A 23,951-nucleotide genomic window follows, 5' to 3' on the forward strand; every position below is an offset into this window, starting at 1 on the left:
GGGCCCCTGGGAAGGTTGTCAGCCTGCATTCCATCCTCCCAGGGGGCCCTTGGAAAGACAGGTGCCCTGCCGGGGGTCTCCGGGGGCCTGGGGGCCCTGCCGGGGCTCTTCAGGGGCCTCCGAAGGCTGCACAGCCACTGGGCGTGCGGGAGATGAGGGGGTGGGGCAGAGAGGACGCAGCACGGGGTGTCCGCCCTTCCTTCTCAGCAGGCCTCTCCGAGTTGGAGAACGCGACGAGCCTGTTGAGATGGACGTGGCCGAACAAGAAAACACGGAAAGGTCAACGTTTCTGCGGTGACGGCCACGGGCTCACGGAGGGCGAGGGAGAGGGTCTTGGGTCCCGCACTTCGCCCAGACCGTGCGCAGCTGGGGTGCGCTCTGAGTTTCGCATTAACTCGCCTCGGAGCCGCGCCACGGGTTGGAAGCACACACGGGGGTCAGCGCAGCCCGGGGGGCGTCCCGGTGACGCCTGCAGGCGGGCCTGGGGACCACGCGGATCTCAAATCAAAAGGACCGCCACCGCGCCTCAGCCAGCCGCAGCGCGCGGGGCGGTACCGAAGCCCTCCTGGCTTAAGGGGCCCGCTTGGCCGCGAGTAAATCACCGGAACAATCGGAAACAGCAGTAGCTGTTGCACGCTGTCCTTCCTTCTCCGAGCGCCGGACCCCGCCCGCGCCCAGCGGTCCCGGACTGCGGCGGAGGACACTCCAGTTGGTGACGGGTCCCCGGGGCCGGTGATGGGCATTCCTGACCTACACTGGCCTGTGTGAATGGGCGACCTCCACCCCGCTCGCTAATTTGGGGGAAGCGTGGGCGATGGTGTCCTCTTTCAAACGGGCCGAGTTTAAGGTGATGCTGTGACTCTGAAAAGTAGTGCCCAGGGTCTGGAAATGAGGCCGCGTGGCCGCTGCCCAGCCCGCAAGAAACACCGTGTCCGTCTGGTCGGGAGGCTGGGGGGCAGGGGGAGCAGGGGGCAGGGGGAGCCGGGGCAGGCGCCCTAGGGGCCGCGGGGGGGACTGCTGAGTCGCCCTCAGCGCCTCTCGTTAAACAGGACTGCAGAGCCCTGGCTATGCCAGGCGGCCAGCCCGCTGGACAGCTGGACTAAGGCAGAGGCTTCTGCTGGCGAGGCCGGTGGGGGTCTCGCACAGACGGTCCACAGAATCGCTTCCTTTGTCGCTTCTGCGCGGAGTGCTGTCCCAGAGAGGGGACCAGGGGACCTGGGGGGTTCGTTAGGGGCGTCCCGACCCAGGGGCTGCGGAAGGGGAGCCTGGCGGTGACAGGCACCTGGCTGAGGTGGCCGGGTCGCGGCCCCGCAGCTCCTGCGGCGACGGCTCCGTCCCGCCGGCCAGGAAGAAGCGAGCTGCCCCCCGCCGGTGACGGCGTGGGTGGGGCGCGTGCGCCCTGGATGTGCCCCCGGCAGACACGCCGCGTGCGGAGCCCCCGACGGAGGGCTGCCTGGCGGAGGCACCTCGCCCCGCAAAGTCAGCGCTTTACCGTGGTCCGGCCTGCGCTCTGCGGGTGGGCGGAGCCGGGTACCGCACATCCCGAGGGATGAAGCGGGAAGAACCCACTCCCACTCTGATCGCGCGGCTCACGTTCGTTTAAGCCCTTAACACGTGCCCAGCACCCTCAGTTCTCTTACGGGTCCGTGAGCGCCCCCAGCACAGGGCGCAGCCGGGTCTCCATAGCTCGCTCCCTCCCTCCCGCTCACCGTCAGTGAGCCGAGGGGGAGATCAGATTGGAAATGAGGTGGTCGCTCCCGCAGGTCGGCCTTCGCAGGGAAGTCTGGGGAAATCACCGCACGCGGGCTTCTCGCCTTTAGACCGAGAGCTGCTTGAAGCGTGGGGGAGGGGGGCCAACGAGAGGGGTCGTGGAGGGAAAGCTGCAGGAGGAGGGCCCTCGCGGCGGAGATGCCGCAGGCAGCAACGGAGGCCTGCAGAGCCGCGTGCGCACAGCGTCACAGTGCGTTTCTCTGGCAGGGCCCCCGGGCGAGGCGTGTGCGTGTGGCAACAAAGGAACACGGCTGACTTCGCACATCGCTGTTGTCCACACCGACACTGGCCCTCCCCATGCCAGGCTCGAAGCCTTGCGCCTGGGCTGCCTCTGCAGAGGGGCTCTCCCCGCACCTGGGGCAGTACCCGGACCTCTGCGATCAGCCGCCCACTCGTCGGAAGGCGGCCTGGGGTCCGGTCGGCCCCCGGTGGTCTGGGTAGTGCTGTGCCCACCTGTCCCACGTGTCTCCCCTCTGCTGTCATTTCAACTGCATTTCAGGAATAAGCTTATCGTGGCCATGGCTTATTGAAACTGTCGAACCACCCTCAGCGTCTCGGGGGTCAGTCTGAGGCATTCCACCTCTGACTCTGTTCTGCGACAGCAGCGACAGAGAATCTTGGCCGGGTGTCGTCGCTTCTGCTGCCCAGGGAGACTCTGCTTGAGGCATCGCGGTGGGTCTCACTCTGGACGAAGCCGACCCCGTGAAAACGTCACCACCGCCACCACCGACTAAATACTAGCTGGGGGGGACAGGGGGTTTCAAGGTCATGAGCAAGAGATAAGCGAGGTACTCCAATAAGAAGATTCTGGAAGGACTGAAAGCAAGGGATTAAAACAACAATAACCACTTTGTTTCACTAAACGCGCTGCAGCCCAAACTCCCGCAGAACCGTGCACACACACACGCCTTTTATTTCCAAACCTCACAATCTCCCTCCAAACGGGGCGGTCGGGACGGCTCACTGTCGAAGCCATTTCTGAGGACACTGGAAGAGACTTTGGGCGGAGTCTTTACGAACAGAACTTACAAAACCAAACTGTCGGGATCACATGGCCCTGCCAGGTGGTCGTCCACGGATTTCCTGCACGTGGTTTCGGCCAACTGTCCACTACGAGCTGGACCGGTGAGCCCTTGAGCCATCGGCGGGCCAGCACACAGGGCCCCTAACCTTCTGCAGCCACCGATGGGCCTCCCCCCGGGGTGACTTCCATGGAGGGTGACAGTCCCGGCTGCAGGCCCGGCCGAAGCCCTGTCCCCTGGGGTGCTCATCGGCCGGGCCGAGGTCTGTGCGGGCTGTTACAACGAGGCACCGCAGGCCGGGCCGGCTTGTGAACCACAGCACTTTCCCTCTCGCCGCTCCCCAGGCCGGAGTCCGAGATCAGTGCCCAGCGTGGCGCAGCCCGGGTGGGTGGCAGCCCTCTGCTCAGCGACAGAGCCTCTGCCTGCTTGTCCCTGTGCCCTCGAGGGGCGGCGGGCAGGCTGGCGCCCTGGGCCTCTTCCATAAGGGCCCTTGTCCCATTTAGAAGGTCTCCACCTGTGACCTAACCACCTCCCAAAGGCTCTGTCCCCTTGGGCGTCGGGTTTTCAGCACACTGATTGCGGGGGGGGCGGGGGGGGGACAGGCGATTCAGGCCACCCCACCAGGATGTGTGGATGGTTTCTCCCAGTGGGAAAAAACACGAGAGGGGCTCCAGGCTGCGCTGTTTACCAGCCCAGAGTGTCTTTTGCTGGGGGTCTTTTCCCTCAGCCCCTGGGCATTCGCTGACCACCATGAGGCCCGGGGTGTAGGAACAGGTGCGTGGGGAGGGGGGTGGGGGCATTGCTTGGTCCCATCGCTTCAGGCATTTTCCGTTAAATACGCATTTTCCTGCCCTCGCGTTTTGCCCCCAGACGAGCTCACCTAAGTGCGGTTTCACTTTTCCCACCAGATAAAAGTTATGCGGAATTTGATTTGCTATGGAAATATACTTACCTCTCAAATATTAGGTTCATAACACTTTAGCATAAATTAAAGTTAACATCACTATTACAACTATTAATAATAAAGTTCTATCCTCCCCTATTTATGCCAGGGGCGTAATGCAGGTCCTGAGGCTTTCCTGAAACGCATGTACTGCTAATAACCACGGGTTTTGGAACCCCTACTATGTGCCAGGTGGTTTATATGCATTATTAATCTCCCCCAGACACTGTCAGAAGAGTAAGTGTTGAAATTCAGAGCGAGGGACTCTGTGGCTCAAAACACAAACCACGGAAGGCCAAGGTCCAAGACGGCCCCAGCCCCCATGGGGGAGCTGGGCTCAAGCTCGGGCCTGCGCGAGTCCGGATCCCCGCGTCCCCCACCGCAGCAGGTCGCCACGATTTTTTTTTTCTTAAAGAAGAGAGAATCGTCTCAGTCTATTTGGAGACAATCCTGTCTTTTTTATTTTAAAGCCTTGCGGAGCCCAGCGGGACGCCGCTGGCGTGGCAGCGGGGCCGGGGCCCCAGGCTCCGGGAGGAAGAGTGGTTGTCTCTGCAAAGAGGCAGCGAAACCCTCCGCGGCCGCCGCTAAGTGTCGCGGAGACGTTTTCACAGCGTCCATACAGGAAGCAACTTTTTCTGGGTTCCCGGTGGAAAATGTTCCCAGCGTACATTAGTCTACTGTTCCACGCGTTTTCCACATTTATGACACTCACTTTAACATTAGTTTGGTTCGAACTCAGAAATTTTCCCTTTCTCCTGCATCGTGTTAAGTGGCGCCACCTACTGACCACGCGTGGTATTGCAGCCTAATATCAGGAACAAATTCTTAAGGTTTCAGACTAGGAGGAAACTGCTCAGTCGCGTTTTCAGACTGCAGAAGGCACATTCCCGGAGAGATGAGGCATGGCTGCAGTACGAGCAGTCACGGAATGTGCATGGCACACCTTCCTGACATCTCAATTTTACCTAGTGTTCATGTATGAAAACAAGCATATACCTGCAAAATGGGCCTGAATTGTTTTTATCTATTTGAGGAAGACAGACACTATGAGACTCCACTTTATGTGAGGGTCTAAGAACAACACGAATGAACAACCAAAACCAAAACGGACTCACAGACACAGAGAGCAGACTGGGGGCTGTCGGACGGGAGAGGCGGGTTGGGGGGTTCTGGGGGAGAAGGGGGAAGGGAGGGAGAAGTAGGGACTGGAAGGGACGAAACAGTCATGGGGACAGAAAGCACAGCACAGGGAACATGGTCGGCGGCACTGGAAGGACTGTGGGTGGCGCCAGGCGGGTCCTGGAAATGCCGGGGGACCGCTTCGTGCAGTGTAGGGTTGCCCAACCACCGTGCTGTGCCCCTGAAACTCACAAACCAACACTGAGTGTCAACTGTAATTCAAAGGAAAATTAAAGTGGAAACAACAGCTGGGGGGACGCGAGCACTTCCCTAGCCCCGGAAACACCAAGAACTGGCAGAAACACTGGACTGACTTCTCCCACGGGAGGAGCCTTTGGAGTTCTCGGCTGCCTGGGGACCACAAACACAGTTTCGAGCATGGCGACCAGTCTCCTGTTGCTGAAAGGCTTTAAATTCAGTTCTGCCTGGAAGGGTGTTGGGTTGGAAGCCTGGATCGTGTCCAACAACCACCAAATCGCCCGCACTGGCTTTCTGACGCCCTCGGCCCTCCGGAAGGCATCGACCCCCCCGTGACGAGGCACACGCGGATGCAGGCCGACGTCTTCCGTGCGGCTTTGACGGACGACTGTCCAGGAGTCTATTTATTGCTCAACTCGCAGCTCTGACTCGTGCCCGGCATGTGCCTTTGCGCTGTCCTCCGCTCCCTGAGAAAGCCAGGGACACAGGTGTGGCCTCAGGAAAGACAGGCCACTTCCGGATCCCAAACACGGCTCCCAGTGCCATCCGAGTGCGGGGCTGCAGACGGGGCGCTGAGACCGGTGTGCGGACACGTCGCCACAGCAAAGCATCAGACCTGTTTCCGCTCGAGCACGGCCAGGGCTGCCCTGTTGCTGAGCGGGCGAGACCTCAGCTCTGCCTCCAGGTGGCTTGGCCCAAGAGGAAACTGGTGGCATTGTGGCCACAGCCAGTGTGGCAGAGGCAGGGGGGCCCCAGGGCTGCTGCTGAATGCCGGAGCCCAGGCCCTTGCTCCCCAGCCCTGCTGTCCCGGAGAAGCCCCCTCCTCTTCACAAAATGACGCCACCCTCACGTCGCCACGCGCACAGGCAACACGCGCACACGGGGGCCAGGCGCTGAGCGAACGCTAATGGACGGGGAGGAAACCCAGTCTAAGGGAGACCTAGTTTAATGTGAACCCTCCACTTCCTTGTATTGAAAAAAGCCACTTTGTAAAATTTGTAAATAATCAGTCCCTGTGCGAGGATTAACCTTTAATGTTTTATGGGAAAGATGGATTTCTGTCATTTTATCAGAACCCTGGCGAACTAGCAATGATATCGAAATAAAGGGCAGTTTTCCTTTGGCGGGAAATGGTTGCAGATTTTGCTGATTCTCAGAGGGAAAAAAGAGACTAAAACATGTTGCTACAACACCTGACCGCTGTGACCGGGTGCCCGGTTTAGGCTGCCCAGTTCTGACTGGCTGATCCCCATGGTTCCGGCAGGAAGCCGACGCCTCGCCGGCATGGGAAGACCAAGGGCCAGGCCGTGTTGGAGGGGAGAGGCCGTGCCCCTCGCTGGCTCCCGAGCAGGACTCTCTGTCGACAACGGGACGAACAGGAAAGGCCTCCGTCGCCTGTGCCCCGCCCACCGCTGCTCACGCAGTACCTTCTTACCACACACGAGTAATCTGTTACAAACGGCGCAGACAAATAGTATAGCATCCGAAGTGGGTAACTGATCGAGAGGAGAGGCAGGGCACGCTCAGGACGGACCGGCTGTGCAGAAACGTGCTGATCCACAGCACGCCGTGGCCCCACGGGGAATCTTACCCCGATTTCCCCCCGGGGGGGGGCTCTGCATCTGAGTCAGCGTTTTGCTGCCGCGGACTCCCGAGGTTTGTGATGCCGGAGCTGAACTTGGCTAGAAAGAGGCACCCAGGTCCCCCCGATTGTCACAGAGCCCGCTGGGCGGAGTCCTTACACAAAGGAGGTCTGTGTCCTGTGACTTATTCATGAGCGGCCCCTTAACATGTAAACTATCAGCCACGGTCGAGCGGGCGCTTCAGAAAGAGAAGTGAGGAACTTAGACGTGGGCTTTGGTGGTTTTCCTTCATGGGAACTTCTCCCGAGGTGACTTCCTCAAAATTTTTCTTAAGGGCCTTTGTCGAGACTTCAAATGGAGGCTTGGGGGGTTTCAGTACGGTGTTCTTCCGCTTTAAAATATAATAAACTAGTCTGCACAGCCGTCCAAGGTGCGCTTCTGTAAGGCCGGCGAGTACAGCCTTCGAATTGAACTCATCTGGTTATAATGGATCTGATTATCCAGGTGGGGACGAAGCTAGGTTTACAGTTGTTCGTGTGCAAAATGATAGTGTAGTTAATACATAATAGTGCAGGGATAGACTCTGTGTTCCACATGCTCACAACTATGATCCTAAATGATCCTAAATCCCTGTCCTCCCCCCAAATACGGACTCCACCCAAACCACCCACGGCTGCTCAGGCATTTTGGAAATAAGTGGGCATTTGAATAGTGGCGGTTACATTGAATTGCTGAATCAGGAGGCCACGGCTCTCAGACTCCCTCCTGTTCCGGACGGAGCTACATCGGAAAGAAAGTAGCGACCTGCTGCGCATGCACGTAACCCTTCAGACCCGGCCGGGACCGCACCTGCACTTGGACATTCAGTATCCGCCTCCCCTTCCCACGTGGGTGGCAGCCTTCTCTTAGCTCCGGGGTAACCTGCAAATTCTCTACAAGACACAGTCTCTTCTGGTAACATTTCTCCTGAGGAGTATGCTCTTGGAATGCAGCCTGCGGGAAACCCCAGCGACCCCCCAAACAGGGAGGGCTGGGGCCTTCCCGGAAGCAGACTCACAGCCCCCACAGAACTTGTGGGGTGGGGTATTGGGGCGGGGGCTCTGAGCCCCGGCTCTGCCCTTTCCTTGCCCCCAGACCGTGAGGAAGTGCCCGCCCGCGTCTCTCTTCTAGGGGCGGAGTGGTGCTCTGGGCGAGGGGTCCTCTTCTCAGCCACTGGGGGTTCGGATTCAACCGGGTCCCACCTGCACCGGCCCCCCTTCCTGTGGCACGAGCCAGCGCGCATCTCGCCGATTTTCAGCCGCTTGCTCATTAGCAACAGGGTGACTTTGGTAACAGAAACAGGGTCGTTACATCGCTGTGGACTGCGAGCCCCCGGGAGGTGCTTCTGGTGGGCAGGCTCAGCTGTCATTCTTCTGGGCCCACCCCCGGGGGGAGTGGGGGCGGAACACGTAACTCACAGCTGGGCGTGGACCTCACTGTGGCTTTTTCACCAATCTGAGAAAATGGGAATTTTTTTTAATGCCAAACTGTCTCACGGCCACTGGCTCGTTAAATCCTGCTGCTGCTCTGACTCACTCGCACTGAAGCGCTGCCTGAGAGCGGCCCGTCTCTCTCCCGGGCAGCAGCAGCAAGAACAGCTCTCCAGCTCCCTGCAGAGAAGGCTGGTCCTCCCTGAAGTCTCCCGCCGGGAGCCGGAGACCGGGGCGCGGAGGACTCGACTTTCTAAGGCTCTTCCCCTTCCTTTCGCCCGGCTCTTCAGGTGTTTCCAGCGACTGGGAATGAGAAGTCTGAGTTGTAACGAAGAAGCACAGTTTCTGGATGTTGACGCCAGTCCGCCTCCCTGCCGCATCGGGGTTGTTCCACGCGCTTGCGGTTTCGGCCGACAGCCCTCCTCATTTCAGGTGCTTCTCGTGGCCCTGCCCCCACCCCCACAGGCCCCACACGCCTCACAGAGAGTCTCCGTGGGGTCCTGGCAGCGTCCCTAGTGACGGGCGAACTTCAGGCGTCACAATCCGCCCAACCCTCAGACACCTGCCCTGCCGCCGTGTAATTTCACTGAGAGAAAATCTGGGTACATTTGTTTCTCGTTTTAATGGGTTTGAGAAGTCAGGGTAATGCTCTTTATTAATAGCTACTCGAATCCACGGGGGTGGGGGGTAGAAAACAAACAAAAAAAAACGCAGATTTAACGGCAAATCCCCAGACCCGGAGCTGCTTCCGTGCAAAGGTGCGCGAGCCTCCACCCGGGACCCGCAGGCGGGGACGGTGCCTCCCGTCGCCCGTCCCCTGACGACGAGGCAGGCGCCCGCCTGGCTGTGCCGGGAACCGTGCCCAGCCTCTCCCTTTGTCCGTGGGGACCACTGATGCGGTTTCAGGGGGACACACACCCCCTCAGCCCTGCACACAGGCTCCCCGACTCCCGGGACGCACGGGGCAGCGCGTCGAACCCGCCAAGGACCTGAGCCCCCGTGAGGAGCAGGCAGCGGGGGAGGACACACAAATGCAGCGACAGTGCCCCCACCCCCCCGGGGACAGGCACGTGAGTCAGACACGTTGCTGAAACCGAGGAGCCGCCCCCATGAATCCTCCAGCCCTGGGCTCCGGGGTCTCGGGGAGCCCCGTGTCCTCCGCCTGTCAGTCTCGTCTCCAGGACACGGACTGGCCGTGCAGTGGGTCACAGAATCCCGGCCCCGCAGACCCGGTCCCGGCCTCAGCTGTCACAAGCCTTTTCCCTGTCCACGCCGGAGGGAGCAGCGGCGCACGACGGTGGGGCGGACGCCACGCAGCCCGGCAGAGGACACGAGCCCCAGGGACCGGGCGGGCGGGGCCCTGGCCTGGCGCTGCCCCCGCACCCCTCTGCTCGCGCACACGGCTTACTGGGTGACTTCCTTTTCGGAGGAGAAATCTACAAAAAACAACAACAGGGAAATGTGTCAGATTAAAAAGGAAAGACGCACCCCTCTTCTTGGGGCTTCGGGGAGCGTACCCCCCTGGGCTGGTGCGAGAGAGACACTTCGTTCACGGGCTGCCTGCAGGTGGGGCCCCCGGCCCCCGGGGTGGGAGGGGGCAGTTCCCGTCTGAAGCCCTGACACACGCCTGCTGTGTTGCGAGGTCCCGTGTGGCCAGGCTCAGTCACGCCAAAGACCCGCCCCACGCACTCCCCACGCAGGCTGGCACTGGGGCGGCTCAGGCATCTGCTTAGGACGGTGAAGTCGTCTCAGTGGCCATGAGGGGCGGCCCTGAACCCACAGGAACAAAACTTGCCAAATTAACCGCTTTTAAAGCGGGGCACCGGGTGTGGGACCGTCAGAGCCCAGCGGAGATCTGGGTGCCCCTGGCGCAGCGGCACCAGGACCGTGGGCGCCGGCGAGGCCGGGTGAAGAGTGCGGCACGTCTCAGGGGGCCCCGGTGAGAGGCCGCGCGCAGACGCCACGGGAAGACACTCCCTCGCAGGGGCCCCTCGTGGAGACAGGAACAGGACCACGGAAATGCCGAGACACGCGGTGTGCCCCTCGTCCGTGGTGACGGCGTGGACTGTGTGAGTGCCCCCCCCCCCCGGCCGCCCCGCGTTCGGTGTCTCAGAGACAGGCCAGCCGGACAGCCGAGGGACGGGAATGCCGAGAGAGGCTTTCCCAGGCAGGAGCGTGGCCGTCAGGGCACAAAGGCACCTTGCGTGCTGGGGGTATCGGGGGGACGCAGTGGAACCCAGTGGGGGGAGCGGTCTGACGTTCATATCTAATCCACCAGCAACACCGATGTCTAGGCCTCTTAAGGCGACGCTAAGAAAAATAAGCCCCTTCGTGGCTCCGACAGTGCTCCTGTGAAATGGGCACGGGGCCAGGGCCACGGTCCCCCCGTGGCTTCGGTGCAGAGACGGTGGCCTCCGGGGTCATCCAGGGCAGAGTGGGAACCCGGACAAAGGCAAAGACGGGGCCCCCGCCCCTGGAAGGGAGGGCAGGGCAGGCCCTCCGGGGCAGGAGGGGAGACCTTTCCCCAGGAGCTGCTGCTCCGCACGCAGGGGGGCAAGAGACACGCCACGGGGAGTCTGGGGGCCTCCAGGCGCAGGTGAGTGGGCTTTGCCTTGCTGGTGGGCGCGAACCCCCCTCCCTCACGAGGCACCTGATCGTCCCCTCATGGTGACAGTCTCTCCCTGCGCTTTGTGGGCACACGAGTGCAGGTGACAGTGAGAGGCTGACGTGACCTCAGCAGGACCCAGGGGTCTCGATGGCGGAGGGGAGGCCTTGCCCCTCCCCAGGATCAGCGGCACCTGAAACTCCGCTGGTACCAAGGGGGGTGGGGAGGGCGGTCCGCAGAGGGGCCAGAGGACTGAGAGAGCCCTGCCTGTCCCCTCCCCCAGCTAGCTAGCTTCCTCCAGTCCAGCACCTCGGCCCCTGAGAGGCTGTGGGTGAGACACACCCGCCTCACTTCCCCACAGGCCGGGACTTCCACGGAAGAGAACCACGGGTTTCACTGTGACTAGCCCGGACTCGCTGTGCGCACCGTCCCTCCGAAACCAGTCTAGACGGGCCACGTGTAGTACACACACACACACACGTATGTACAGGCATGCGCGTGTGCACATGCATGCAGTTGTCAATTACAATGTTTAGCGTTTGCTTTGGTATTTAATTAGAATGTTTAGTATTTGCTTATGAATCCGTATTTGAATGGGAATATATTTACCCCCTATATGTCCAGATATCCCTGTGCATGTAAAATACACTTTTACACTTTTATCTAATGTTCGCTCGGCAAAGTCGCCAAGTCCACCAGGAAGCTGGCTTTTATAACGTCATAAGGTGAAGGGTGTTTCTCCTGCAATTTTTTTTTCTAAAAATGTAGATTCAGGCATAAAATTCTCTATCTTCTATCATAACCACGGATAAGATTATTCAGAAGGTAACGTGTTTTTAAACAGAAAAATATCCTTAGTATTTCATCCCTCTGAATTGAAAATCATACTACATATGGTCCCAGGTTCTTTGTTTCTTGCATCTTTTAAGTAGCTGTCACTGCTTACAGGGGTCCCTTCCGTCGCTCCATCCTGCCCGGAGCTAAAGAGCACACACAGCGGATCCGGCCATTCCAGCGTCAGAAAGCCACACGTGGTGTGTAGATCCAGAGACCGTTGTGCACAGACGCAGCCTGCAGAGTGAGGATCCTGACTCTGGGGACGGGACCACTAGAATTTATCTGGATAACATGCGTGCGAACTGTGTGGGATTTTACCTCCCGTGCAGCACGGACTGAAGACCGTCACTCGGCACAGTGCTGGCCGCGTGGACGTGGGGTCTGTCCACCCCGCCGGGCCCGTCTCCCGCCCGGCCCACCCCTCTCTCCTGTCAGCACCTCTCTCCTGTCCCTCAGCACCGCGACCGTCATCTCCCGACCCCTCCTAAACCCGCCCTGCGGGGGGCCAGCAGGTCCTGCTCTGGGGGGCGGGGGGAGGCACATACTGTTCCTTTTTTCCAGAGCAGATGCGTTTGGGGTATCTGCTGGAGCATAAACCCTTCTGTAAACTCACTATAGCCGGTGCATAAAAAGAAAGCCACTTAGTATCAACAAATACTGGAAAGGAAAGAGGAGGGGAGGGGGAGAAACAAAGGAAGGAAGGAAGGAAGGAAGGAAGGAAGGAAGGAAGGAAGGAAGGAGGGAGGGGAGGAGTGAGGGATTGGGTACTTAATTACCATTCACGAACTCAGTCCATCTAGCGTCGCTATCAGCACATCTGACTCTCAGAGCCCGTGCATGCACGACTGACCCTGTCCTTTCCGTTCCTTTCACTGTTCACTTTCCTTCACTTTGAACCCCTCCCCCCTGGTCACACGGGAGACCATTAAAAACGACCACGAGTTCACCGTTTGCTGGTGGACTGAGGCAGAAATCGGAGCCGGGCCTCAGGGGCGTGGCGGGAGCAGGACAACCTGTCCCTTCGTACCTGCCTCTGCAGGACGAGTCCCTGATGCGCTCAGGCGGGTTGGACTAGAGTGGCCGGGAGATGAGGGGGCAGCCTGCGCTTTCCCCCTGGGGTTTGGTCCGAGGCTCACGCCAGTGGTGCATGGAGAGCAGCCAGACGCTGAACATCGGGGACCACGGGAGAGGACCGGCACGGCACGGACCAGGAGCGGCAGGCCTGACTTCCAAGAGACGGCACCGAGGCCAGTGCCTTCGCAGGGAGCCCCTCGGAGGAGAGCAGCCTCGGCCTCCCCTGCCCACGAGATTGCTCCTTCCTTCTGCTCCCCGTGCTCCCCCGCCCCCCACTCCTCTGCCAGGCGGGGCGTGCAGACCACAGACCGTGTCTTCTCTTGCTCAGTCAGGACTGGGGGGGGGGACACTCTCTGACACCAGCCAGCAGGGAGCATCTGCCGGGCCAGCGGGACAGGGGAAGTCGGCAGTGAGTGCCGCCTGACCCCACGCTCCCCGCCAGACGCCGCGGCTCCTCCGGCTCCTGGGGGCACGGAGAGCTCGCAGAGGAAGTGAGAGCACCTCTGGTTTTTATCTCCTCGTCCGTCCGTTTCTAGACGTCTCAGATAGCACGACGGTAAGGGACTTGGCTTCCTGTTCCAGGAGAGCCGCCAAGGGAAGGTGGACACTCTGTCATTTCACAAACACTGTTGCTGCGTGCGCTTTACTCCACAGGCTGAGAGACGAGCATGATGGATTCTTTTAAAATTCACTCTGGGAGTTTCGGGGACACTGACTGTTATACTGAGGTTTTGTTTCTTTAAATAGTGCTCGGGAATGTCAGCCATGGTACACGGCTTGGGGTGTTCTTTCAAATGCAGGCCTCCAGCTGGTGACAGTGTCACGGGATCCGACGGCCCTCGCTTGTGTAATTGACGGGGGAAGCCTGGCGGGCTCTGAGGGCTAGTGAGCGTCGGCCTTCTTCACCTAAATGCAGGCTGGAAGGAAACTGTCACTTTTACTTCTCCATAAACTCGAAGGGCTCATTGGTGTCACAGCTAACCTCTCCCAAGAATGTTTTTCCAGTCCCCCAACCCCTAGGGACCAACCTCTAAGGAAGTTTCTATCTCTGTGTATTTCCCACAATGTTGATTCACGTCTACGCTCTGTGAAGAACGTTTAAGGAATCTCGGCGACGTCTGGAGACGCCCAGAAGTGTCTCCGTGGGGACTGTGAGCGAGGGGGCCGGCGAAGAAAGCAGGTCTGGGGGCAGGAGAGCGGAGGGAGCCCAGGTCCTCAGCGGGCACAGCGTCCAGCCCAGGGTCACGGACGGGGCTCGTTAAGTCCTAACCGCCCTGTGCAACCCACAGTCTCCCATTCTTCCCTGCGAAAGGGCCCGAGTCACATTCAAGCACAAAAGTGGGGGGCCAGGAGGGCCCAGCCCTCTGCAGGTGCTTTGCTGGGAAAATCCAGGGACAATCTCAGGTTCTTTGCAGAATCGGAGGCACAGATAGTAAGCACAAAGGGGGAGGGGAGCGGTCTGACCGAATGCAAAACACAGGGAAAGGCGTTGTGCTCTCTTCCTGTGTGGGGTTCTGTCTCTGTAGGCGGAATCATTGGGAGGGTCGTGGGGGGCGGGCGAGGGGAACTCCACTGCTCAGAAGGAAGGGAGGCCGCTCGGGGCCGACTCGCTCAGGCTGACCGTCCAAGCCAACGCCACTCACAAATAACCGCCCCACGGTCCGTGCCGCCTGGCCTGGGTGGACACAGCCGTGGAGGGCAACCGAAGCAGGTCCCTTTTTCTGGGATCCCTTTAGGAACACCCTTTCGCCTGCAAAGTGTCCACACTGTTTTCCCAGATGCAGCGACGCCCACGGCGGGCCAGTGTGAGTTTGCTCGGGGAAACCAAGGCACCTCCTGGGCGGCTTTTGCTTTACCCCCTTTGCTCTTCTCTACACATAACAAACGTCCTCCCGGCAGAGGCGGGTGTGTCGTCAGAAATGACCCGTATACGATGTCTCATGTGTGATCAAGGAATCGGAGCTCAGTTTGATGCCTTGCCATTTAGCGGTGGCCGCGGTGTGTCCTGTGACCCCAGCATCGCCGTGCGAGTGACAGCAAACGTGGGCCCCGCCGCTGTGCAGAGCAGGGGCCAAGACACCGTAGAGTCTCTATCGTGCCCCGATCTCAGAGACAGACACAGTTTCACCGAAACAGGACACCCGTCGGCTGACTCGTGAGTCCTTACTCACCGGGTGCCTCTCTGGATCCCGCGCGGCCCCGGGCCCGGCAGGTACGCTGGGGTCCCGCAGGTGGATGCCAAAGCCGCAGCAACAGGTGGGCAGATACACCTGAGGGGAAGAAGGCTCTCGTTCACCGGGAGTGGGTGCCCCGCGGACTCACACGGACACTCGCCTCGCACAGCCACGTGGCTGGGTGCCAGCCTCAAGGTCGAGCCTGCCCTGGAAACACCCTAACTCAACGCAGGGGGCGCATCACCACAGACCCTGGGCTGACTCGGGTGAGCTCACGGGCCAGACTGACCCCTGGCGAGACTCAAATCATTTTCTGATCTTGGAGAAATGAGAAAGACCGGAAGCTCTGCGGAGCTAACTTGGCATTTCCGACCGTCCCCACGGAGGGTCCTCACTCGGGGGGAAGCTGACACTGAACTGGAGTCAGCGCCTGACACGGCAGCCGGAGGGAGACCCTCACGGCCCCACAAACATCCCAAGAGACTGTAGGCGACCAGCACTAGGGTCACAACAGAACCGATGGCACAGGAGGTGTCGGTGCCCGGAAGGCACCCTGTTCTCTCCCAAGAGGCCACCGTATCCGTTGTGGTTTTCCGCCCTGACTGCGGCAAACAACTCCGAGGGACCCCTAGGCAGCGTATTTCCCAGGGGGCAGTGGGTCCAGCAGGGAATCTCCCCTCGTGGGACCGCACGCCAAGCTCGTGCGTCCGGCCACGTGCCCTGCGGGGCGTGTGCTCCTCCGGAACGTTGGGGCTGACAGCCCCGGGCGCGTCTGCCCACTGCCACCGGGCGCCATGGGCAGCGCAGCTGGCACCCGCCTTCAGTCGGGGCTTCGAGAAATGCTGCCCCTGGGACCGTGCTTGCACGGGACGCCCCGGCCGGCCAGAGGCTGGTGGCTTGGGGGGAGGGGCCACGTACCTGTTTTAATTGCCTTTCTAGTGTTTCTTTCTCCATCTGACAAGCTTTTAACTACGGACAAAACAAAGGCATCGGTTTATCAGAAAGAGTCCAGAGGGTCAGCTCCGCAGCTACTCTTGACCCCGAGCTCTCTCGGGGACCCGCTCAGGGGCTGGGGGGCAGGGGGGCTGGGAGGCGGGGGAGCCGTTGAGGGCAGGGATGCCAGGAAAACAGCGGCGCTTTGGGTTGCCCAGACACGCCCTGGCCCTCTCCTGGAGTTCCCAAAGCCAGTTTGGGAGGTGGGTAGTTTTAAACTGGCATTCCTATTTGTTTGGGGCTGAGTCTCAGTTTTAGGTTGCTCTATGTAGATATATCAGGATATACATGTAGCACTAGATGCAGATACAGATGAAGCTGTGGATATAGAAACGGCTTCTGTTAACTCATCGAGTGTCACTGGAACTGGTCAGCCACGCACTCAGAGGCTCCCGCGATGGCACACTGCACCAACGCCACGGCGTGTCCCGGCACAGTTCCCTATCTGTCGGCGAGCACTGCCCGGTTCTGCAAACCAAATATTCTGTAGTCTGTTTCCTTGCCTTAAGCCAGGATTGTGGCGGCTACATTTTCCTCATTCACATCCACACCCACCCATCAGGGTAACCTCCTGAGACTACTTGTCACACATTCCATCGGACTCAATTTTAGTGTGCGTACATTTAATGGATTCTACCCCAAGAAGCTGGCTGGCATTATCTGGCTTCTTCGAGGGTGCTCCAGTTAACTCTAATCTGGTTTCACTAGATCTGTAAGTGACCCTTAGAAACAGGTATGTGTTTGGAAGGCAGGGACATTCCAACAACGCCCTTCAAAGAAAATCGCAAGAATTTAGCGAAACTCCCCTGGGAGTTTCGGACTTGGATTGGAGTGCTGGGAAGGTCCACTCCTGTTCTACAAAATAAACATTGTGAGAAAAGATCAAAGGAATTCGACTTTATAAAAGACTTCAGGGCCCACTTGCTTGGGGAGCTCCTAACGGCACTTGAGGTACAAAGAAGTCTCCAGGTGTTTTCAATTCCTTACAAGGTTGTTGAAAAATGGCCTCATCACCCCAGGTGCTAACCTCTCCGAGACATCCAATGTCCACTAACCACAGCCCCAGAGTCTTGCATTTCCTCTCCAGGGAGAGAAACCGAAAGTACGAGGCGCACGTGCTGGCGAAGACTACCTTGTTGTGACAATAGACTTAGACTAGTAAGTACCTTAGACTTCAGCTTGTGCAGCTGGGCCTGGCAGGCCCGGTTACTCTGCTGCAGCTCCTGCTTCTCCTGACCCAGCCTCTCCCGGTCCGCCCGCTCCCTGCGGAAGTCCTCTTCGTAGATCTGCACCTGGGAAACATCAACCCGCGGTCGCTGGCGGCCGCCTGCCCTCACCCGCCCTCCGCCTGGCCTCAGAAGAGGCGTTGCCTGGGCCTGTCCAGCTGGTGGGGTCTCTGTCCTCTTTCTGCGGCCATTGCTTCGTGGTGGGGCCCCATCCCCACACGCAGAACTGCGATTCTATCTTTCACTTCACTCGGAACGGCAGCTCTCAACGCTACCCCTCCTGAGCACGATGCTTGAACTCAGAAGCAAAGTCACAACGTGCATATTTTGAAAGAGGTTATCCTCATCCAGTATTTTGCTGCGTATCGCATTTTGTGTGATGGCCTCTTCCAGCACAGAGGGTCTCTGTTTTAGCTCCGGTGACCCACCCCAGCCCGAGGCTCAGGTGTACGGCCCCCACCACTTGGGGTTCCCCAAGCCAGGTCGCTGCCCCCGGTGTTCAGTGACCTGCTGTTTCCAAACGTCAGCTCTGCGTTAAACACAACATAGAACTGGAAGGCTCGTGCGTGTGGAAAAGCAGAGCGTGACTGTTCGAAGGTTTTCACGGGGGCTGCCCCGGGAACTTTAGAGGGAAAGTATATAAAAAGAACCACAGTGCTGCTTCAGTGGGACACCTCTCCTGAGATACTCCAGACAAGTCAGTGAACCAAGGAAAAACAGGTTTAGTTACTGACGGCTGTAACTGGCCCAGTGCTGACTACTGGCCTGACAAGGAGTGTGGCGACCCGCGAGCGTAAATGGGGCAAAGGAACCCCGAGACCGTGAGTTAAGTCACAACTCACGTCGGAACCTGGTGGCTAGAATTCTGCCTGTTAACACGAGTGCACGTGGCAGTGCCAACAGTGCGACACATCTGAACTAGCGGTTCACCAGCTTTAAGTCGGTAACAACACGAGAGGTAGGAGACAGGAGAAGAACTGAAACATCTCGTACAGATGTAGGTGCAGGGATGCATATTTCATTTCTAAGGCTTTCTCCCCTAGAATTGCAATGAAGCTACACCCCGCCAAGCTGACATTTATGCTTTCTGCGTTTTTATTTTCTCCGGTAGGGAGCCGAGGTTCTCTCTCCGACACAGTTACACCAATGCTCTGTAAGCAGCGACGGGAGGGCCTGGGCACATTTTGAAAGACAACCCCCCCCCCCAACACCCCAGGGCCCCCTGCCCTCCACGTGGCCACGCCCTCCGGCAGCTCACCTGCTGTTTGAGAACCTCCATTTCCGTCCGCATCTCCTCGAGGCCGCACCCCTTCTCGGACTCCCCCAAACAGTCGTCGGGGAAGGACGCACCCTCGATTTTCAAGGCGTCCTGAAGAGCCTGTGTGACGACATGAGCGTGTTGGTGATCTCAGAGTTACACGGCAGGGATTTCTCTATAATAGTTGCATTGGGCCCAAATGCACCCACAAGGTAGAATCCTTTTCATGCTGCTTCGGTGACCGGATGGCCTCCTTCTTTCTGATTTTCTCGCATGTGTGTATTTTTTTCAGAATCCGTCTTTTCTCTGATGATGCTCATGCTATTCAACTCGCACTGTTATTCCGAAGGGCTTGGCCCGTGGAGCCCCTCCACCCACCCAGCCACGAAACCGTGGCACAGCTGCACCTTTTCTCCCGGTTCTGTCTTCCCCTGGCTTCTCTGCTCCAGTCGGATATGAGTGGGTCCTCTACCAGTAACAACCCGAGTTTAGGGAGCCTCAGAGCTCCCTGGAGAGGAGGGGGCAGGCACGCCCCCGGTCCTGGGCTCAGCCTCCAGAGAGCCGAGTCAGAAGATGGGAGTCGGAGACCCCACTTTCCGCAGAAGCAGATCCTGCAGGTCCCAGGTGACGTTTTGAGTTATCCCGCCATATGGCCACACCCCCAGTGGGAGAGGGGGGACTCCTGGGAAGGTGAGCCCGGGCGGATTCACCGCCGAGACCCCGGTGGCACGGCCCCCCTGCCCAGCCCCCTCGGCACAGCACGCCCTGGCCGGCCACAGCCCCGTCACTGCCCACACAGACACCGCGAACTCGTGCAGGGGGACAACGCGCTCTGCCTTCTCGGCATTCGGACACCATGGCGTTTGCGCCCTGGTTGGGGAGGTTGGGGTTTGCCAACGAGATCGCCAGGCTTACTCATGAGCACGCTGTCAGGTCCTGTGAATGACACCCCCTCTACCCGGGGCCCTTCGGTCCCTGGTGAGTTTACGGGAACAGACGCCAGACCCTGGGACGGGAGGTACCTCATCCCGGGGCGGTCTCAGGGCTTGCACACTGTGTGACGACTCGCTTGTGACCAGGGGCCTCTACACCAAGCAAGAGGTTCGCTTTCAGAGCTGCCAGAACTCGTGTCCCCTGGACTGCTCCAGTGGCCGCCATGGTGTCGTTTCGATGGCACTGGGAGCGACTCCCTGCCCTGCGCCCCGTGCAGCGGGGCCAGGAAGGCAGGAGGAGAAAGGCCCGTGCGAGGCCTTGAGTGAGTGCGACGGACTCGGCACGTGGGGCGCAGCGCCTCGGTCTGCGGACACTGCCCAGACGGGCGTCCCCACCCTTTCTCGGGGGGTCATAAGAGAAATCAGACTTTTCTGACTCCTCCAAGAAGAACTTAGAGAAACAACAGAGACTGTCTACTGATGTGTGTTTTTGTTCAAGTGTGTCAGCAAGCTACATAGTTCTAGGAACTATCACGACAGTTGCAGTGTTTTTAAGAGTGTGCCGGGAAGCCGCAGAGAACCTGGGGCGGGCAAGCCACGTGAGCGGAGACAACCCCCCCACGCGCTGGTCCCCGCCCCGCACCTGGAACACGCTATCTCCGTGAGTCACGCTATATTTGAATTTCCTGGGCTACCTTTCGTGTTAGTCAGCCTTCTAGGAATCTGGCCAATGAGTCACAGACGAAAGGTGAGTCCCACGGAGGGAGCGGGGTTTTCCACCTTCCCTGAGCACGCACTGCAGACCGGTCCGGGAACGTAGACCGGTCACTGCCCGGCAGTGCGGAGATGCCCAGCAGACCCGAGCATCTCCCGGTGCGAGGGCCGCACGTGGAGGTTGCCCTCGGGCGGCCCCGGCCCACCCAGCTCAGGTAACCCCTCTCACTTTGGTTACACATCTGGCTTTTCTTCCAGAACCTGGCTGAAAACAAAGCCCTCGGCGCTTCCGTCAAAGCCAGCGAATTGAACTGCGTGCACACAGTTGTGTGCGCTTCTGAACGCCGCGTGGTAATCCCCAAGCTGGCCTGCCACAAGGGTCTGCTGAGCCCGTGGGTCCCCCCGGCAGCCGGTGTGTGCCGGCAGAGTGGCCCCGAGTTCCACTCCCTGACAATGGCGCACACAACCAGCCCCCACATCAGCACTTGGAGTAACTTCTGCTTATTAAACAAGAAGAGAGGCTGCCGTGTGAATTAGATCACTAGCTCCTGCATTCCGTGCGACACTACTACCTGTGCTGGCTGAGGACACACCTGTTCCGTACGTCATGTGGTTTCTAAGTGACAGTTTAAGGTGGAGACGGGCGGGGTGACACACTTTCTGGCTCAACGCCCTCTTTTCCTTCTCCTCACTGCTCGGAAGTCAGAGTCACGCCCGTTCACACGGAGCCTCCTGCTTTCACAGGTCCGGAACGAGCTACGGAGCGGCTTGCGTGCCAGCTAAGGAAACTCACCCTGCACCCAGCGAGCACTGAAGAGCACCCCGGGAGCGGGGCCGCGCTCACGCAGCCAGGACTCAGCAGCGAACAACGCGGAAAACCTCAGCACCACTGACCGCACTGCCTTCTATCCCACTGCCTTCCGGAGTCCGTTCCTCTGCAGACACGCGTGTTAAAGCTACAGCACGTGACCACCCCCTTGGACGCTGAGTATACAAATATTAAGGTGGAAACATTTTTTCAACCTAAAGCTTCACTTTTTTCCCTCCAGTTGTAAGAAAAACTAACATCTTCCTGGCCCCCTGAAAGTCCCGTGGGCCCTGGACACTGTGCCTGTTCTGCCCAGCACAGGAGGCGGTCGGCCTTGCAAACCTGCCAACATCCACCCTCGGTCTCGGGCTCACAAGCAACACTGGGGGTCCAGAGACCAGGAAGGCGATACACATGGGATGTTCAACGTGAATGAGACAGCGGTGACTTCCCAGGAAAAATCAAAGCAGGAAATGCTAGTGGTGCACTGTAACTTCAACGAGGGTGGCCAGCCAGAAGAATTCTCCTTGGGAACCTTTCTAGGAAGCCCTGAATTTCACTCAAATTAACTCTTCTCACTAAGATTTTACAATTATAATCGCAGGACTTAGAAAATTAGTGTTTGGCTAACTCTTTAAAAGTTTTGGACGGCTGGAAGTAAAGACGCCCAGAAGACAAAGGGAGCACGCGGGCGTGGGCCGCAGACGGAGCCCCTGGCTGATCCCATTCTGCAGGCCGTCTGTGCCCGCACCTCCATTTAGAGGAAGGAACGAGAGAAAAGAAGCAAACGCATCACGCAATACGTCAGCAGTGGGAGGGGCTTCAAATGTGCTCTCAACGCCAGGCCTCCGGTCCCCTGTGGGGGAGTCCCAGCAGAGGAGGAAGGGGAGGCGAGGGCCTGTTGGCCCTGACTTTGTGCCTCTGGCCACTGCTTCTCTCTGGGGGAGGACAGACAGGTGCGCAGTTTATGAAGTGCCCCCGCCAGCCCCCACCGGCCCTGCTCTCCCCTGGAGGGTACAGAGACCTGCAGACAGATCGGACGCCGTGCTGCGTTTTCGAAGCACTCTGTCAGCGACACCGGCATGCACCCGGCACTGGGGGGACCCTCGGACACCCGGTAACGACGACAGAACGCACAGTCCACATCCCAGGCGTTTCCAAGGCCCAGTGCCTACTCGCGTTCTGGAAGACAGTTTCGCGTGTTTGGGTCAAGAGAGCTCTAGTTTGGGAGATGCAAGTTTCAACCTAACCACGTACGGTTGTGTCAGCTTCCCGTGGCCGGCGGACGGAATGGCCCTCGGAAAAGTCAACAGCGAAGGACCTCGCACTGGCCTTGACCCTTCCCCAGAAAATCGAGCTGTTGCCCTGCACCGCACACACGTCCTGTCGGGTCGGCACCACAGCCCCTGCCCCGGGTGAGGGTTTTAAACAGTGGCCTGTTTCCTCGGGAAACCCCTGGGGTCGACCAAGAAACACGCTCTTTGTCACAAACACCTGCTTGCTTTATGGAACTCTTCAAACTGAAAAAAAAAAAACGTTCTTACTCTCCTCTATGATCTCTCCTCCTTTCTTTGTCATGACGAGTTTTTGCAGGGACGTGAATTCCCACAAGCCTCCTTAGGCAAGTCTGGCGGAACCGCACGGGCCGGAGAGATGAGCAGAACCACGCACCAGCCGGCCGGGGCCCCCCGGCCGAGTGGCCACCCACACCCTCAGCCAGGAGCACGAGGTTTATTCGGGGCCTCCCTTTGGGCCTCCCGGGCACGGCCCGCCCGTACCTGGTTAAGGCGTCTGATTTCACACTCGTAATGTTCCTTCTTCCTGTTCACGGCAGCATTCTTTTCCCTCAACAGCTTATTTTCTCTCTTCAACTCGTGTAACTCTTCGTCGGGGCTCTCTTTTTCCTTCTGGAGCAAAGAGCAAGAAAACAACACCCACCAGTTCAGAGGCCGCGCTGCCGGAGGCGCGCTGCCGGAGGGCCGTAGGAAGGGGCCCCCCGGGTGTTCACGGAGCTCCGCGTCTCTGGGGGAGGCTGGGGGTAGCCTGGGGGACCTCCTTCTCTCCTTCCTCTTCAACACTCTGAAGTCATGTGACCTCAGAAAATGATCTGCACATCCCCAACCTCACTCTCAAGTGGTCCTGCAGAATAACGCAGCACCATGTCCCCATGTGAGGTGATGGGCAAGTGACCCAGTCAGAGTAATCAAAACTCCTACCAAGGACAAAGGGCCGTGGCAGTGCAAAGCGCTCTCTCCGAGCCCAGCCCCGCACCCTTCTGGGCCAGACAGAGGACCAGACAGAGGACCTCATTGTTCCGAGTGCCGTGCTGGTACGCGGCTGTCCCTTCTGGGCAGGGGGTGTAGAGGCCAGCCTCCCCGTCGCCACTGCCACCACGCCTCCAGGTTTCAGGTCCCCTGCGAGGGCTCCAGGGCCGGAAATACACGAGGCAGCCTTGGTCCCTAGACACCGACGGGCTCCGGCACCAGACAACATCTGCCTCCCCCAGTTTCACCTTCCGGAGGGTGAACTTTGCGTGCAGTAACTGGAGTCTTAGGGAGACTCAGATGTTAGCCCAGTGCACCCCATGTGCCAGGATTTAGGTCCATCAGGGCGAGAAGATGGCTCATGCATGTGCTAAGGCGTTCGTTCGTCTGCTGGCTCAGCAGCATCTCAGACAAAGCGGTCCCCGCTGGACCGCAGCCCCGAGCACCCGCGGGAAAACGGCCGGGCTCCTGGCCGGGCGTCGCGGCCGAGAGGGAGAGCTGCACCTGGCCCCCCCGGACCCCCTGTGACAAGGTGTCCTCAGCAAGGACAGAAACACGGGCTGGCGCCACCCGGCCAACCCGAGAGCCGATGGGGGGTCGTGCAGGCCCTGAGAGAGGACCAGAGCCCGGACACGCCAGCGCGGAGACTCCGCCTGAGCACGCGTGCACTTCCCGTGTTTCTTCACACGCCTACAAAAAGGGAGGCCGTGTTGGGCTTAGGGTTTCCCTCCCGTGTTTTCCCACGACATCCCTGAGGTCCAAGGACGGCCACCTCGGCGGCCCCATGCTTTCCTCGGCCAGGGTGGGCGAGCCTCGGCGCCCAGAGGAGGGGCTCACACCGCGTTTTCCACAAGCCACGTCTCAGCAGCTCCCGTCACCTACCCTCTTGCATCTCAGCTCCT

At 59.3% G+C, this 23,951-nt stretch overlaps 1 protein-coding gene across 1 annotated transcript in view; it reads right to left on the minus strand.

Moving 5' to 3' along the window:
* Window positions 1-9,288: 9,288 nt before the first annotated feature.
* Window positions 9,289-23,951, minus strand: part of TNIP3 (TNFAIP3 interacting protein 3) — a 43,638-nt gene continuing 28,975 nt past the window's right edge. The window contains exons 6-11 of the mRNA XM_036034300.1: window positions 22,564-22,692; window positions 18,332-18,451; window positions 17,014-17,139; window positions 15,773-15,823; window positions 14,852-14,950; window positions 9,289-9,600 (exon numbers count right to left, since the gene is read on the minus strand). Coding sequence (XP_035890193.1) covers window positions 9,406-9,600; window positions 14,852-14,950; window positions 15,773-15,823; window positions 17,014-17,139; window positions 18,332-18,451; window positions 22,564-22,692 — 720 coding nt within the window. The 3' untranslated portion in view covers window positions 9,289-9,405. The remainder of the gene's footprint in view (window positions 9,601-14,851; window positions 14,951-15,772; window positions 15,824-17,013; window positions 17,140-18,331; window positions 18,452-22,563; window positions 22,693-23,951) is intronic.

This window comes from Phyllostomus discolor, chromosome 8 (assembly GCF_004126475.2).
Source record: "Phyllostomus discolor isolate MPI-MPIP mPhyDis1 chromosome 8, mPhyDis1.pri.v3, whole genome shotgun sequence".
NCBI classification, from domain to species: domain Eukaryota; kingdom Metazoa; phylum Chordata; class Mammalia; order Chiroptera; family Phyllostomidae; genus Phyllostomus; species Phyllostomus discolor.